This window comes from Oryzias latipes, chromosome 9 (genome assembly GCF_002234675.1).
Source record: "Oryzias latipes chromosome 9, ASM223467v1".
NCBI classification, from domain to species: domain Eukaryota; kingdom Metazoa; phylum Chordata; class Actinopteri; order Beloniformes; family Adrianichthyidae; genus Oryzias; species Oryzias latipes.
Window position 1 is genome coordinate 15,140,044 of NC_019867.2, and position 14,078 is coordinate 15,154,121.

The 14,078-nt window shown below is 40.5% G+C and overlaps 1 protein-coding gene across 5 annotated transcripts in view; it reads right to left on the minus strand.

Moving 5' to 3' along the window:
• LOC101161977 (rho-related BTB domain-containing protein 2) overlaps positions 1–14,078 on the minus strand; it is a 37,467-nt gene that overhangs the window by 7,712 nt on the left and 15,677 nt on the right. For all 5 annotated transcript variants that reach the window (XM_023958533.1, XM_023958532.1, XM_020706002.2 and 2 more), the window contains 6 exons: positions 8,332–8,533; positions 7,998–8,101; positions 4,737–4,922; positions 3,624–4,443; positions 3,308–3,527; positions 2,274–2,392 (listed from right to left, as the gene is read on the minus strand). In XM_023958533.1, coding sequence (XP_023814301.1) covers positions 2,274–2,392; positions 3,308–3,527; positions 3,624–4,443; positions 4,737–4,922; positions 7,998–8,101; positions 8,332–8,523 — 1,641 coding nt within the window. In that variant the 5' untranslated portion in view covers positions 8,524–8,533. The remainder of the gene's footprint in view (positions 1–2,273; positions 2,393–3,307; positions 3,528–3,623; positions 4,444–4,736; positions 4,923–7,997; positions 8,102–8,331; positions 8,534–14,078) is intronic.

Consider the following 14,078-nt stretch of genomic DNA (forward strand, 5'->3'; position numbering starts at 1 on the left):
ATTGTATCTATGGCAACTACTGTCGCCATTGCCATAGATACGATGATTCAGAGCTACTCGGACCAATCATTGTCGACTGGTTTCAACATGGCGGTGCCCGTATCAGGAAGCAATGGTGAGGGATTGTGCCTCATTCCGTAAGAGCCAGATGTAAGGCGTTTTCTAAGGGTGACGTTACACCTTGATTAGTCCATTGTTTTTACAGTCTATGGAAGAAACAAAAAAGCATCCATTAGGAAGTAAAAATTATAGATTAAAAAAAAACTGGAGGAAGTCTACAGCAAATGATTATTACAGAAAAAAGGCATCGCTCAAGAGAATGCTTGCCAATACCTTCTTAACATAAAGAAAACTTGATCCAGATCATTTTGTTTCTGTACTCTAAAGGAGAAGCATGCACAACCTCTTTTGATATCCAAAGAATACCGGGTACTCCCCTAAGAAGCACAGTTACATGGTGACAGCATACACACATTACTTACTTAATCCTGATGCTCAATACGACATAATTAGTCTTTCGTTGCCTTGAAAATGTCCACAGACAAGGTTTTTTTAAAGCTTTACTTGCTTCAATAGATGAACCATATGCTTCATGGAGGAAAAAAACTCAATTTTTTGAATGTTAGTTTAAAAGATATTTGAAAAATCTGATAAAAAATAAGAAAAAAAACTATATAAGAAAACTTTAAGAATTATTTTTATAGTCCCTGCTAACATCAATTTGAGCTGAAAAACTTTAAAGAAAAATGTTGATATTATTTGTGCTTTTTTTGTTCCTCAAATCTTCCTCATTTTTTGACGTTGTTCTGCAAAGATTTTCTGTCTCAACAAGCTGAGTTTGTTTTAGGCCGGATTTTGTAAAATCAATCTTATTTTAGCAAAATGTTTTTGCATTTGCCACACTAAAACTTTCACTTCCCTTAAATTGAAGTGGGGCGGCCGTGGTGCAGCAGTAGGGCGGTCGACCCATGATCGTAAGATTGCAGGTTCGATTCCCGCCTTGCACGCCCATGAGTCGAAGTGTCCTTGGGCAAGACACTGAACCCAACCCTTGCCTCTGGTGGTAGGCAGGCGCCTGTGTTTGGCAGCGGAGCCGCCACCAGTGTGTGAATGTGTGTGTGCATGGGTGAATGGGTCTGTGACTGTAAAGCGCTTTGTCCTTGTAGGAAGAAAGGCGCTATATAAGTATACGCCATTTACCAAGTGTAAGATGGTGTTTCTTCTGGCATATTAAACCAAATTTGCTAATTATCACTGAAAGAATTTTGTAGAGTCTAAAGAGCCAGAACCATTTATGGATATACATTTGAACATTAAGAAAATAAATCTTAATCTGTTTTTTTTTTACAATGTGTCATCACTCTAAGGATTTTTATCCAGAGCACCTGCTTTCTTAAGCATAATAAAAAAATCCCATAACAATTACTGTTTACAGTAACCATAAAAATAGCAGCCCAACTGCAAATTTTACTTCTCCTCCAAATACTGCTAATATTTTATTTTTACCATCAGCATCATTGAACTGCAATGGACATTTAAACTCCCCCTTGCGGTTTGTTCTGGAGCTAAATCCCTTCTCGGAGGAAATGCTAACGGAAATCCAGTTCTTCTAAGAGCTTGATCCTTAGTAACCTAAACCTACACGCCCTGAATTTAATCTATGGGATCTGGTTGTGTAACAAAGTCCAAAGAGCCTCAGCTTGGAGACAGACTATGAGTTCCTTTGTGGTCAGGTCAGATCCCCTGCACATGCTCTGCCACAAGAAACGGAGTACATCTGAAGTAACCAAACTCACTTCCTGGAAAAAGTTGCTAAAAAAAGGCCCTTCTATCTTGCAGAAGGTTTTAGCGACAATGTGGTTAACACATTGAAGCAACTCTGACGATCAACAAAAAGCTGGTCTCAAAAAGCATTTGCTGTGTGGTTGAGGTTGTGCACATGACCTTCCTCAGTATGCACTCCTGTAAGCAGATGTATGTGCTCATGCAAGTAATGCACCAAGTAGCTTGTACATGCAGAGCTTTTATCAGAAGTAGAAGTGAAACAAGAGGTATGTAGGCCAAAGTGATAGGAGCGCAACCTTTTGACACTGTTGGGGGGGGGGGGGGGGCACAGCACGTAAATGCGTGAGATGATTTTATAAATGCATCACCAAAGTCATAAACCTTATCTAACCAACCTCCACCCCAATTTCCTTTTTTTTCTGAGACCAATAGATGATGCAACAAGCTTAAATCTATCTTAAGGCTCTATTAAGTGTGTCTAAACTCACCTCTTCTATGTAACTTTCCCTGAAAGACCCGCGAAACATGGCAGCCATCCAGTCACAGCTGGAGATGAGCAGGGGCTTGTGGGCTGGGAGGAAGCCGTCATCCAGTCGAAACACCACATCTAAAACCGAGGTGGGAAAAGAGCGTTCATCTCGTGGAATGCCACAGAAGCCCAAGCTACAGAAGGGGGATAGACAGACGAGGCAGACGACCAGACACGCACAAGTAGACAGAAGGCCAGACAGACACGCAGACAGACACGGACACAGGTAGACAGACAGAGAGATAAATTGACAGAGGGACAGAGCATGTGACAGGCTCAGAATAAGGGAAGAAGAGCAGATGGAGAGTTGGGGGTCATGATGTAATTTTTGTGTGCTTTTTTTCTAAAAAGTGGCAATATGACAGAAAAAAACTGTTACTGTGTTGGTGAATTATCATATGTGAAAGCAAAACTTCACATCTTTTTTTTTTATCGTTAAAGCAAACAAACTTGTGGTGCACATTTGCAAGTGGTAAACAATGAAATACATACAAATAAAGAACTAAATCCTTTACAGTTGCAATTAGAAAAGAGAATGAGTACAAAGAAGCCATTGCGATGTTTGGCTCAAAAATCACGCTGACAATGACACGACAACATGCAGACAGCCAACAGAGGAACACAAAGCCACACTAGCACAAAACAAGACAGACAAAACAACAAGCTTCAAAAATGTAACAAACAACTTATGCAACAGTAAAAATAGCTTTGAAAAAGTTTCAAAGTCAATGTAAGATTAATAGACATGTTTATAGCAGTTACTCAATGGCAAATCAAACCCAAATGTACTCAGAGAGTACATCTCCAGAGACAGAAAGAATCTGTAGCATATAAGACTAATATCAGCCTTTGAGGCCCACCACAATTCTCACAGCATGCACGCAAAAACACTTAAAAACTGATTCTATCAAATTTATTGTGCAGAATTCACAAGTGATGACAACGATGTTTCTGAGATTTCTGAGGCACTCAATGTTTGGCTCTGTGATTTACCAGCGAATGTTCCTTTATTGAGACACTCTTTGATGCGGTTGGCTCTGCGAACATGAAAGGCCTTGGTGATTTCCTGGTTCATGAAGCTCTCTCGGTTCAGAACATTGGCCACCATCATGCGCAAGTCAAACACCTCAAGCAGCTCTGCAATGGTTGCCACTTGCATCAGATCGCCTCTGCCCTCATCCAAGTTTCCTGTGTATAAGTATTGCAGCACTGCCTAAAATTGTGACATATGAAGAGGTCAGCAACATTGTTGAAAAAAAATCTTTCAAAAATTGTGATTTGATTGTCCATTTACTAATAGTTTTTTCACCTTAAATGGTTCCTCCTGTATAAGTGCATCCATCTCTACCACAGTCATGAGTCGTGGCCGTCCAGTCATTGGATCATCAACATGCTCCAGACACACACTAAGGAACCCCCTTCCCCATCCTGAAAGTGCTCGCCCAGTCCATTGCGCCCCCAGTGAATACTGAGCACGAGATGGGAGCGCATTATCACTCTGGGAAGTCCTCAAAGAGCCCTGCTGCAGAAGTTGGGGTCTGTACAGGTCCCTCACTCCTCCATCAACCCCATCTTTATCAATATCCAAGCTCTTGGTGCGCCCAGCTTGCTCCTTGGCTCCACGTCTGCTCTGCTCCTCCTCCTCCACAGTCTCCACATTTTCTCTGTTCTCCTGTTCTTCTCCCTGTGAGTTTGCACATGACCCACCAATATCAAGAGTGAAGAGGTCGTAGAACTTGGAGCAGGATGTTGCCAGATAAACCTTGTGTGCAAAGACATGAGTGGAGCCATCCTGCAGGATGAAAAGAACATCTGCACACAGAGGGTGGCAGAAAAGTGAATCCGGTCCCTCACCGTTGGTGAGGGGAGGATCAGGGATCCCCACTATTGGGCGTGGGGGACGTGGAGGTAGGAAAGGGGCTTGGAGTAAGGGTCGTTGAACTTTTTTTAAGTGTGACTTCCAAAACTGTAGATGTCTGCGAGCAATAAGGGCAGCACGGATGGCATTGTCAAATACATCTTTGACTCCAAACTGGGCAACAATACTGGTTTCATAATAGGGAATGCCAAGTTCTTTTGCCACCTCGTGGCCTCTCTCCGGAGGAAGAATATCTGTAGGTTTGATGGGCCTGTGAGTCAAAAAGAAATAATTATAAGATGACTGACAAATTCAAGTGCAAAAAGAAAGTAGAAACTGAGATTCTAGCCGTCCTTTACAAAAACTTTTATAGAGGTTTTAAAGAAAAGACTGTAGACAAAGGGGAAATAATGGGCAAAAAATGTGTCAGATCCTCATCTATAGTTACTCAGTTACAATAACAGACCACTGATTAACTTGACACACCTATGCAGTCTGAACTGAAACCACAGGTGCTAGTATTACATAAGTGTCTTTTATTGCCCGATAAGGAACGCATCTCACTTTGCTAACGGTCGTCGTGCACGGTTTACTGCATCCAGGTCAGCATAACGCAGATCCAGCTGGCAGCCAACCAGGATGATAGGTGTCCGGGGACAGAAGTGCTTGATCTCCGGGAACCACATGGTGCGAACATGGCGAAGGGAATTGGGATTAGCCAGAGAAAAGCATAGCACCACAACATCAGACCTACAGAGAAAAAAAGAAAAGGTGTAGAAAACTTTTTAGTTTGTGCTAATTGAACACTGGGGATCACATTTAAGAAGTCAATTTATTGTGTCACGAACAGGCGTCAGTCAAAAATGTCATATTGTCTTTGATGGGTTAAAGAGAACAGAAATGATTACAAAAAAACAAAACCCACAAAAATCAGAATTGACTCACTGAGCAAATTGTCAGTTAATGTTAAACCTTTTGCAATGTGTGTGTGTTTAAGAGGCTTGTTCATCTAATTCAAAGCCTGGACAGTGCCAATGCAAAAGCTATGTGCGGACCTCCGGGCTGGTTATTTGTGTGGCTCATCTTTCTTCCACTCTTGCATAAATCTTTCTAAACCCTCAAAGGCAACATAGACAACAAAGGAAAAGGCTAAGAATAGGCCAGGGTGGACAAACACATACACAAACACACCCCAGCCCATCTGATGTGTTTGAGCAGGAAGATAGCAGCTGTTCCTCAAAAATTTAAGTAACAAGTTCGTGCATGTGTCTGTTTTAAAGTAATGCATTTCTGGGTACTGTTTGATCTTTGTCATTAGAAAAGATCTTTTATCACCAAATCAATACTGACAAGATCAAAATAAAAAATCAACTTGTTCTGCAACAATGCAGCAAATCACAGGAAATGTACGTCTTCCAGAAAGGCTTCTCACATTATTGAAGTGCTGCTCTAGTTATCAACAGTACATTGTAGGGCTTTTATTTTCTAAAACTGTAGAGCGGTTTTTAACATTTCTGTGTAGGATGCAAAAAAAGGCAATAAAAAACTAATCAACTTTTATTCATGGAATGTTGCACAATGACAGAGAAATCATTATTGCAATTTTCTTAGACTGTTAATTTGAATATTTAACATTGGATTTAGGTGAAGCTTAACAAACACAAACAACTGTTTCAAAAGAAAATCTTCTAAGGCCCTTCTATCACCCCCTCTCAACTTTATGAACTGCATGTGCCGTTCTAGTTTTTAAATCCTAATACCAAAAATTACAACTTTTGCCTAACAAGAACAACTTTACTACAAGCTGGCATTACATCACAGCACTGTAAACAAAAACTGCCATTAACACTCTGTAAAAGGATAATTACCATGGCTAAGTTTTCACAAGTTAAGTTTAAATACTTCCCCCTGGGTGGCAGGCTTAGTGACAACATAAACTGCACTGTTTGTGAACTAACAAGTAATACTATTTAGCACTTTGCATGGATATTAACATGGATGTAAAGCTGAAAGCTGAAAGCTAGACATGACTTAGAACATATAATATGGAAGTGTTGACAGATTTGTTTTATCCAGAAGGACCTCTGCAATGTGCATGAAAAAAATACCATCAATCAGCATATTTCTAAAGTCCACAGGTATGCATATATATCCAGGTGGACAGGTTTTGCATCCAAGTCAAGTCATTGTGTTATCATTGATAATTTTATACAATTAGCAAAAATAATGGATTCTGCAGCTTACGTTGACCAGTTGTTTGATATTAAAACCAATTTCCACACACTGCCTGTGAGCCAAATTAACTCTGACAAACAGATAGCGTTGGAGCTGAAGAGGAAACTAATTTTTTAAATGTTAAAACAACAACCAAAAAACTCGAAACTAGAATTTTGTTTAATTGTGACACTGATTGATGGTTGAGCTGTAAGCGGCCAGTCTGCGAGAATAAAAAGCATAGCTTTTATTAAGAAGATGAGAATTGTGTCCGTAAAGATGGAAATATAAATCTGAAAAACATGTTAGGATTTATGAAATCTGAAAGCATTCATTCAGTGTGTTTTCCTACTTGAAAATTAAACAGTAAAGTTGATTTTGCCAGGTTGGTGTCATAATACATGTTGTGCATTCTTAGCCTAAAGGAACCTTAAACTTTTATAAACTGAGTTCTGCTCTTTAGGACAAAAGCTGGCTCCAATTAGGTTTAAACTGACCTACAAAAGCCATTATTGCTTTTCCCAAAACACAATGTTCCACTTCTGTCAAAGCATCTGACAGTCTTGAAACTATGATGTTTTAATGTTAAACGGACGTAGACGCACACAGGTGAGGACAGCAGCAAAGTTTCAAGGGTAACAGGGTGTTGAGGCACAGCAGAAGAAAAAAAGGTGAGGCAAAGTCGAGCAGCAGAGTCCGAAAGTTATTTAAAGAGGGCACGACCCAGTTTATGGATGAACAGAACCGGAGGAGGAGGACGAGCAGGAGAGGCAGATGATGCCTAGAGCTGGTGACGCCAGAGAGGCAGCAGGGGAGAAAACAGCTGAGCTGGCACCATGCTTTTATCAGCTGACTGCAGGCTGACTGAGTGGACAGACACACAAACACACCACAGCACGCAAGCACCAACTACAACATGCCTCTGTGCAAACATGGAGACATCAGACAGGGAATAAACATAACAGAGGTGGAAATTTGAGCCACAAACTCAACTCGTGCAGCCAGCAAGCGCATAAGGTACAAAGAATGTCACGCAAAAACCTTTTGCATAATGGTGACAAGGTGACAACTTACACAACAGGTGCCCAACCAACCTTGACAGAACTCGCAGAGGGTACACTTTAATTTGCACATGATGACTGTGCACTTTTTGATTAAAAGTGCAAATGAAATATAAACAATTTTTAAGTAAATGCATATGAAGATAAGAATAACACCAGCACAAAAATTGGGAAATAAATAATTGATGAATTATTTATTTGTTGCTATAATTCTTGGCTATTCCTTTTATTCTGCTTCAAAGGTCGTTGACTTCCCAGTTTGTTTGTTTGTTTGTTTTTAGTTGATCCTTTTTACTCTGCATTAATTGTACATTCAAATGTTTAATAGTCTGTTTGGTTTTTGTCATTAAAGGTGACATTTTTTGACAGCATTTAAGCAACATGTATCACCAATAAAGCAGCTTCTTGCTTTCATCCAGCAACTCTGTTATTAGGTCAATAACCAAGTTCTAGCAGTTGCTGTGTGTGTGTGTGGGTGTGTGTGTGTGTGTGTGTGTGTGTGTGTGTAGGTGTGTGTGTATGTGGGTGTGTGTGCGTGCGTGTGTCCTACCTCCCATAAGCAAACCGCCTGTCTTTGTGATGATCCCCAAATGTGTCCCACAGTCTCAAGGACACGCTGACCTCATCCACTACATCGCGAGACCTCTCCAGAACCTAAAACAGGGATGTATTGCTGTAGTCAAGACAAACATCTTCACTTTGATGCAAGTTTTTAACAAACCTAATTGTAAATAATACAAGAAACGTAAAGAATGTGTTTTAAGATACATAAGATAAGTTTATAAAGAAATGCTTTGTTTAAACAAAATGTCAACACATTACAAGAAGTGCGCCCATATTTATTTTTAAGTGGGTTTTTCTACAGTGTGTGTGCTTTCTCCCACCTCTTGGCATACACGATACTGGTCGATGGCCCAGACGGTTGGCACGTGGGTGGCAAGCAGCTGATACTGTGTGAGTGTGGCATTGCAAGCCCGGGCACAGATTAGTCTGGTCTTGCCTACTGCATTATCCCCCACCACCACACATTTGATGGTTTCCACATTGGGCCGCTCATAATCTGTGTCTATATCCATGGAGAGTGCCCTAGAGAATGGGGGGGGGGGGGGGGGGGAGATAACAAACAAAAGACAGTAAGAAGTAATATATACGAACGACAAACGGACAAAGCACTATCAGTGACACTACATTTTGACCAGCAATCGACACTTGGTACAGACACCGCTTACTCTCCCACTGTCCTAAACGAAGTTATACACTGTTGAGTCTCTAAGCCCTCTTTTGGCTGCACTGCCTATTTTTTAGAGGCCTTTGCCAAAGCCAGAAACAGAACACAGGGTTCACAGGCTGAAGAATACAGGACCAAGGATCTATTTTTGTAACAGCACACAGAGAGAGAGACAGACAGCGAGGGGGAGGAGCAGAAACCCAAGCAACCTATTCTGAGGTCAATGTCCTCTTCTCCCTTTGTCCATTTTCTGCCCTGCCTGTTCCCCTTTTGATGCACTCTGGCCATATTTAGCTCAGAAAAAAACTCTACAAAAGATAATCAAGTGTTTTGGAAGCTAAAATAGGGTTTTGACTATGCCTTGTCCTGCTAAATTATATTAATGTGTCTAGTTTACTTTAAATGTCCCTACAAGCTGGTTGCATGATCAGCCACCTGCCACTGACTTTTCTACAGCACCAAAAAGAAGCACCAATGTAGAGCTGCACTAACTTCTTTTTATAATAGTAAGCAGCGAAAAGTCACCATGAACTCCTTGCAAACATTTCTGACATGTTCAAACCAACGTTGATAAACAGAGAAAAACACTCCAGAGGGAATCTGCTTTCTTGCTAAACCGCATCATCCCACTAAACACCCCTAAAGCTGCATTCAGCTGATCACTCTCTGTCACTGCTACTTGATCCAAGAGCCCCAGCAGGGGCCCGTAAATAGAGCATCTGAAACATTCATAAAGGCCGTCGCTTGTTATTCCATTGACGTGGATGCCAGAGCAACACTTCAGTCCAGCAGTGACAGACTCCAGCAGATAAAAACGGCAGACACTTCATCAGACACGTGAGCCGCGTGTGCTTTTCGGCCCTGACCCAACTATATAGTCCACATAGTGATAAAAAGATATCCATTTAATAATTCGTTTTACTTTTTCAGAACAAAAAGTTTCTTATTGTTGAAAAGTTTTCCAGCAAAGATAAGACAATATTTCCTATTCATGAAGGGAACAACCTTACAGTTTTCCATCAGCAATTTACCAAATGGCAATAACAGCTTGCAAAGCAATGTTTCTGTTTGTATTGTAAAAGAGGTGAAAATACCATCTATGAAACCCAACATGGACTTATCAAATCTACTATATGCATAAGAGCATAATCATGTTCAAACAGAACCATTATTAATAAAAAAAGAGAAGATTCTCATCTAATGCTTCCTATGCAAAGCTTAATAAGTAGAGAGAGTTGCAAGAGAGAAAAGGCAGGAAGGAATTATTCATCTAACATGGAAAGAGGGATCAGTATTACAATCAATCAGTGATGCCAAAAGGGATCAAAGGGGTAAGATCAGGCTGCACAGATGAACAAATCACAGCTTTTTCTGCTGAAGCGTCCCTTTGCTGTCATTTGTGTCTAATTCCAAAAGAAATAGAGATGCACAGAGAAAAGGTGACATGAGGACGTCCTGAAGTCTAGTTTATAATCTTCCAATGCTGACCCTTGATAGCCTGGGGAGTCAGTGTATGCCTGCATGCATGTAGAGAGCATGCACGTGTGTGCATGTCGTAATGAGTTCAGAGCGTTGTGTGCAGTGATGTAACCAGGAGGCAGCGCCAGTGAGGATGTGGTCAGTTTTTCAAAGGGACACCAGAATGCCCAGCTTCTAGCTATCATTCCCCAGCTGGGGTTGACCACCAGGCTTGAAGCAAGTCAACTCATGCATCTGGCTGCATACATAACCTGCTCAAAGGTGAATGCTCAAACTTCTCTCTGCTCTCATGGACTCCTACAATGAATTGCCTAGAATGCATGACTTAAATGTAGGCACACACAGGGCAATGGAGATCAGTTCTATGAAGATGTCTGGATTTCTGTTCAACAATGTCTCTTTTACATGGCAAATAACACATGCCAAAGAAACCATAAGACATAGAAAAATTGGCACATGCGCTTGTGTGGTTCTACAGACCTCTGTGTGGGAACATTGTGACAAGAACATCATTCAAAACACAAACATGACCCTTTTTCTCAACCCCCAAAATGTCATCAATTTGGAGTAGGAGTGTATTTATGTCAGTGACTGGGCTAGGCAGGGGAGTTTTTCCATCAAGGGCACATTCGCAGTTCTTGTCCTCATACGTCTCTCTTCTGCACTGATATCCCTCTTATCTTACTTGTCCTATTTCTTAGAAATACCCATTGTCCCATTTCTACACTGCGGGTGCTTGGCCTTTACACCTTTCACCCACCCTTAAACAAAAAGACACCAATAATCAACTATTTTATACTTTGGTCACAACTTAATTTTGCAAAGGAATATTATGGACAAACATTTTCTTAGAGGTTTCTATCAGTAAAACTTTGGGATTCTCAGGTGAATTTGAATTTGTGTTTGAGAAGGATTAAAAAACTGGATGTGCAGTTTTTTTCTTTTTTTATGTATGAGACAGAGACTGCTGCAGGCACAGCTGAAACAGACTGGTTATATAACATGGTTTGTAGTCTGCTTAGCTCCCTGGATATATGACAGTAGATGCCAGAGTCAAACATACACACACATTAAAACAGACATGCGTACATGTTTTTGCGCCAGCATGTCCAAGCCTTAGCTAGAGCAGATGTTGCTGGTTCTAACATGAAGCCCATAGAAATGTCATGAGCAAATTTATTTCCTAATGACTGGGAAGCCACATGTCAGTTGGGGTAAAAAAAAAAAAAAAATAGTGTCCCTGTCATTTCCCATAGATGTAATCATGCTTTGTAGACACAGAAAGGTTTTTCTTGATGCGCTCATTTTATTTTTCTTTCTCCATCTTTCATCACTCCCGCCACTCTTTCCACTCATACTTTGCTCTCATCCATCTTTCACTGTTACTGTTACTCTGCCTTACCACTACTCAGTAAAATACTTTATAGCATCAGTTCGACTAATTTTTGTGTTATTTTACACAGACTCCCTGTAAATATAGAAGCCTTTCACTTTTCAACCATAATTTATTTAAAGATACATCAACTTCCCAGTGAGTTAGAGTTCATAGATTACAAACCACTCCTTCTGCCATTTTTCTTCAACAATTGATCTGTACTGAGATAAAGGAGAGTGGTAAAAGAGTGGAATGAATTAAATGAACCAATGGAGACCCATTAAGGCATCATGGCAAAATCTGATGTCCTACTAGCTCTGAGAAATATTACCAGTAGTTCAAACAAACTGATGTTACAGTCCTAACTCATCTCATGTGGTACATTATTTTGATCTGGACAAACTGGTGATGACAGACCAACCCAACCTTATTGTGGTCAACAAAGACAGCACCAAGGGTTGAAAAAAGACAATTTCAAAAGTTGTGGAATCTGAGAACAACAGTACTGTGGTACATCATTTTGTGGTATCTTGAGCTGTGATCCCTAAACTCTTGTACAAAGTTCACACCAGGGACAGAAACACGCTCGTGTGACCACTTACAATTAAAGCCTATGTAAACGTGCATATGCCCATTTTGGGCTTCCACATTCAAAGCTGTCACTGTGCAAGTTTTCGTCCACTTTCGGGCTCTGCATACAAAATGCACAGCAATTGAACACACGCTGAAAGTTAAACCAGTTCAACTTTGACCAATCAGTCTTTGGTTGTGTCCTTTTCAGTATACGGAAGTACAAATTTTGTTTTCTACGACAGTCCGCTAAGTGGCAGTGGGCCATTAGAAATTCTCCTCTGAGTTGTGGCCGGGACTGAGGGCATACAGCAAGCCCACCACTACTTCCCATCAACCATCTATTTACACTCTAACATGATAGCTTACAGCCCCTCCCAACTGCAAACTAATGTTAGCGGTGCAACAAAAATATTGGAGCTATCCAGTTTTGAACCAAATACCAGCTGAAATGAGAAAAAGAACATGTTTGGATCTAGTTTTCTACAAATGGATGTTTCAAAATGGAGTGGAGCAGGGAGATTTTGGCTTCCCGTTGTATCCTCTATGTCACCGGTCCCCAACCCCCAGGCTGCAGGCTGGCATTGGTCCGTGGGTCATTTTGGTACCGGGCCGCAGAGAAAGAATAAATAACTTACTTTACTTCCGTTTTATTCTTTTCGGAATCTGAAAGTTGTTTTATTTTGAAAAATTGCCCGATTCTCTGTTACATCCGTCTATTTCATTCTTGACGCATGTCAAGGCGCTCTTCTTGGTCACGTGATAGGTTACCGCTAAGCTAGCAAAATGAGTAAAGAACAAACATCTTTGGAAAGTTTCTTTGCCAAGGGGAAAACACCCAGCCAGGAGACAGAAGAGGAGCCTTTGACTTCCAAAAAAACAAAGCTACATTTATTACACATTTCTTCTTTTTTGCACCATGAGTGTGGGAAGGGGAGAGGATGATGACACCTTCACGATGTACAATGTCATGCATAACAAAATAAAAGCTCAGGGTCGTCTTGTTACGACTCTGTTCTTCCTTCATCGTAGCGTATAGCAACAATAATCATCCGCTTGTGTCTTGAAGACCGGGTCGTGAAAGCTTTGTGTGACGTCATGGCGTTAAAAAGATTGGGTACCACTGCTCTATGTCACACATGGCTTTTGCCACCGTCATTTTTTTCCCCGTCTGGTCCTGATTTGCGATGACTTGAATTCATTAATACTTAGAAATTAAATTTTAAGCTTAATTTATTATAAATTCTCTATCATGGGAAAAATGCCACAAGAACATGCTAAAAACATGATTTTCATCAGAGTGGGTATTTAAAGATGATTATGATTACGTTATATTTTTGTTTATTTGTTAATTATAAAGAAACAAGTTTAATATCTACAAAACTGTTGTGGATTCTTATATCCACATCTTCCAGCCAGACTTAAAGTTAGAAATGGATAAAGCCAAAATGCAGGCTAACTCCTTCATAGGGGTTGGTCAGTGATTCACCCCGCCTATCACTGAGCTACTGACATGGAAAGCCACAATCTTCCAAATATTAACAGACTTGCTAGAAAGTCTAAGGCCAACATTTAGCTAGATTAAACATATCTCATTCACAATAATTGCATGCTTATCAGTCTTATAGTGTCTGTGTGCATGTGGTTAAGAGACACACAGTGAAAGAGACTGAACGTTAACAGGATCATGGGTCATTTTAAAAGAACAACAGTCCGATAGGTTGGATAGTAAATGTAAAACAAAAAAGAGATTTTCCACGAAAGTAGAAGACGTAAACACCCTGCGATCATTAACAGACATCTTTTTTCAGGGTAAAATCTATTGGCCAAAAGACAAGTATTGCACAATGTGTTGTGTCTGCCAAATGGATTATGCAGCCCTACTTTGAAGATACAATCGGCTGGTAAGAATACGGGCGTAAAAGGCAAACGGTGCCTCTCTGAAACATTATTTATTTATCTCCAAGTGGAAGTGAGAG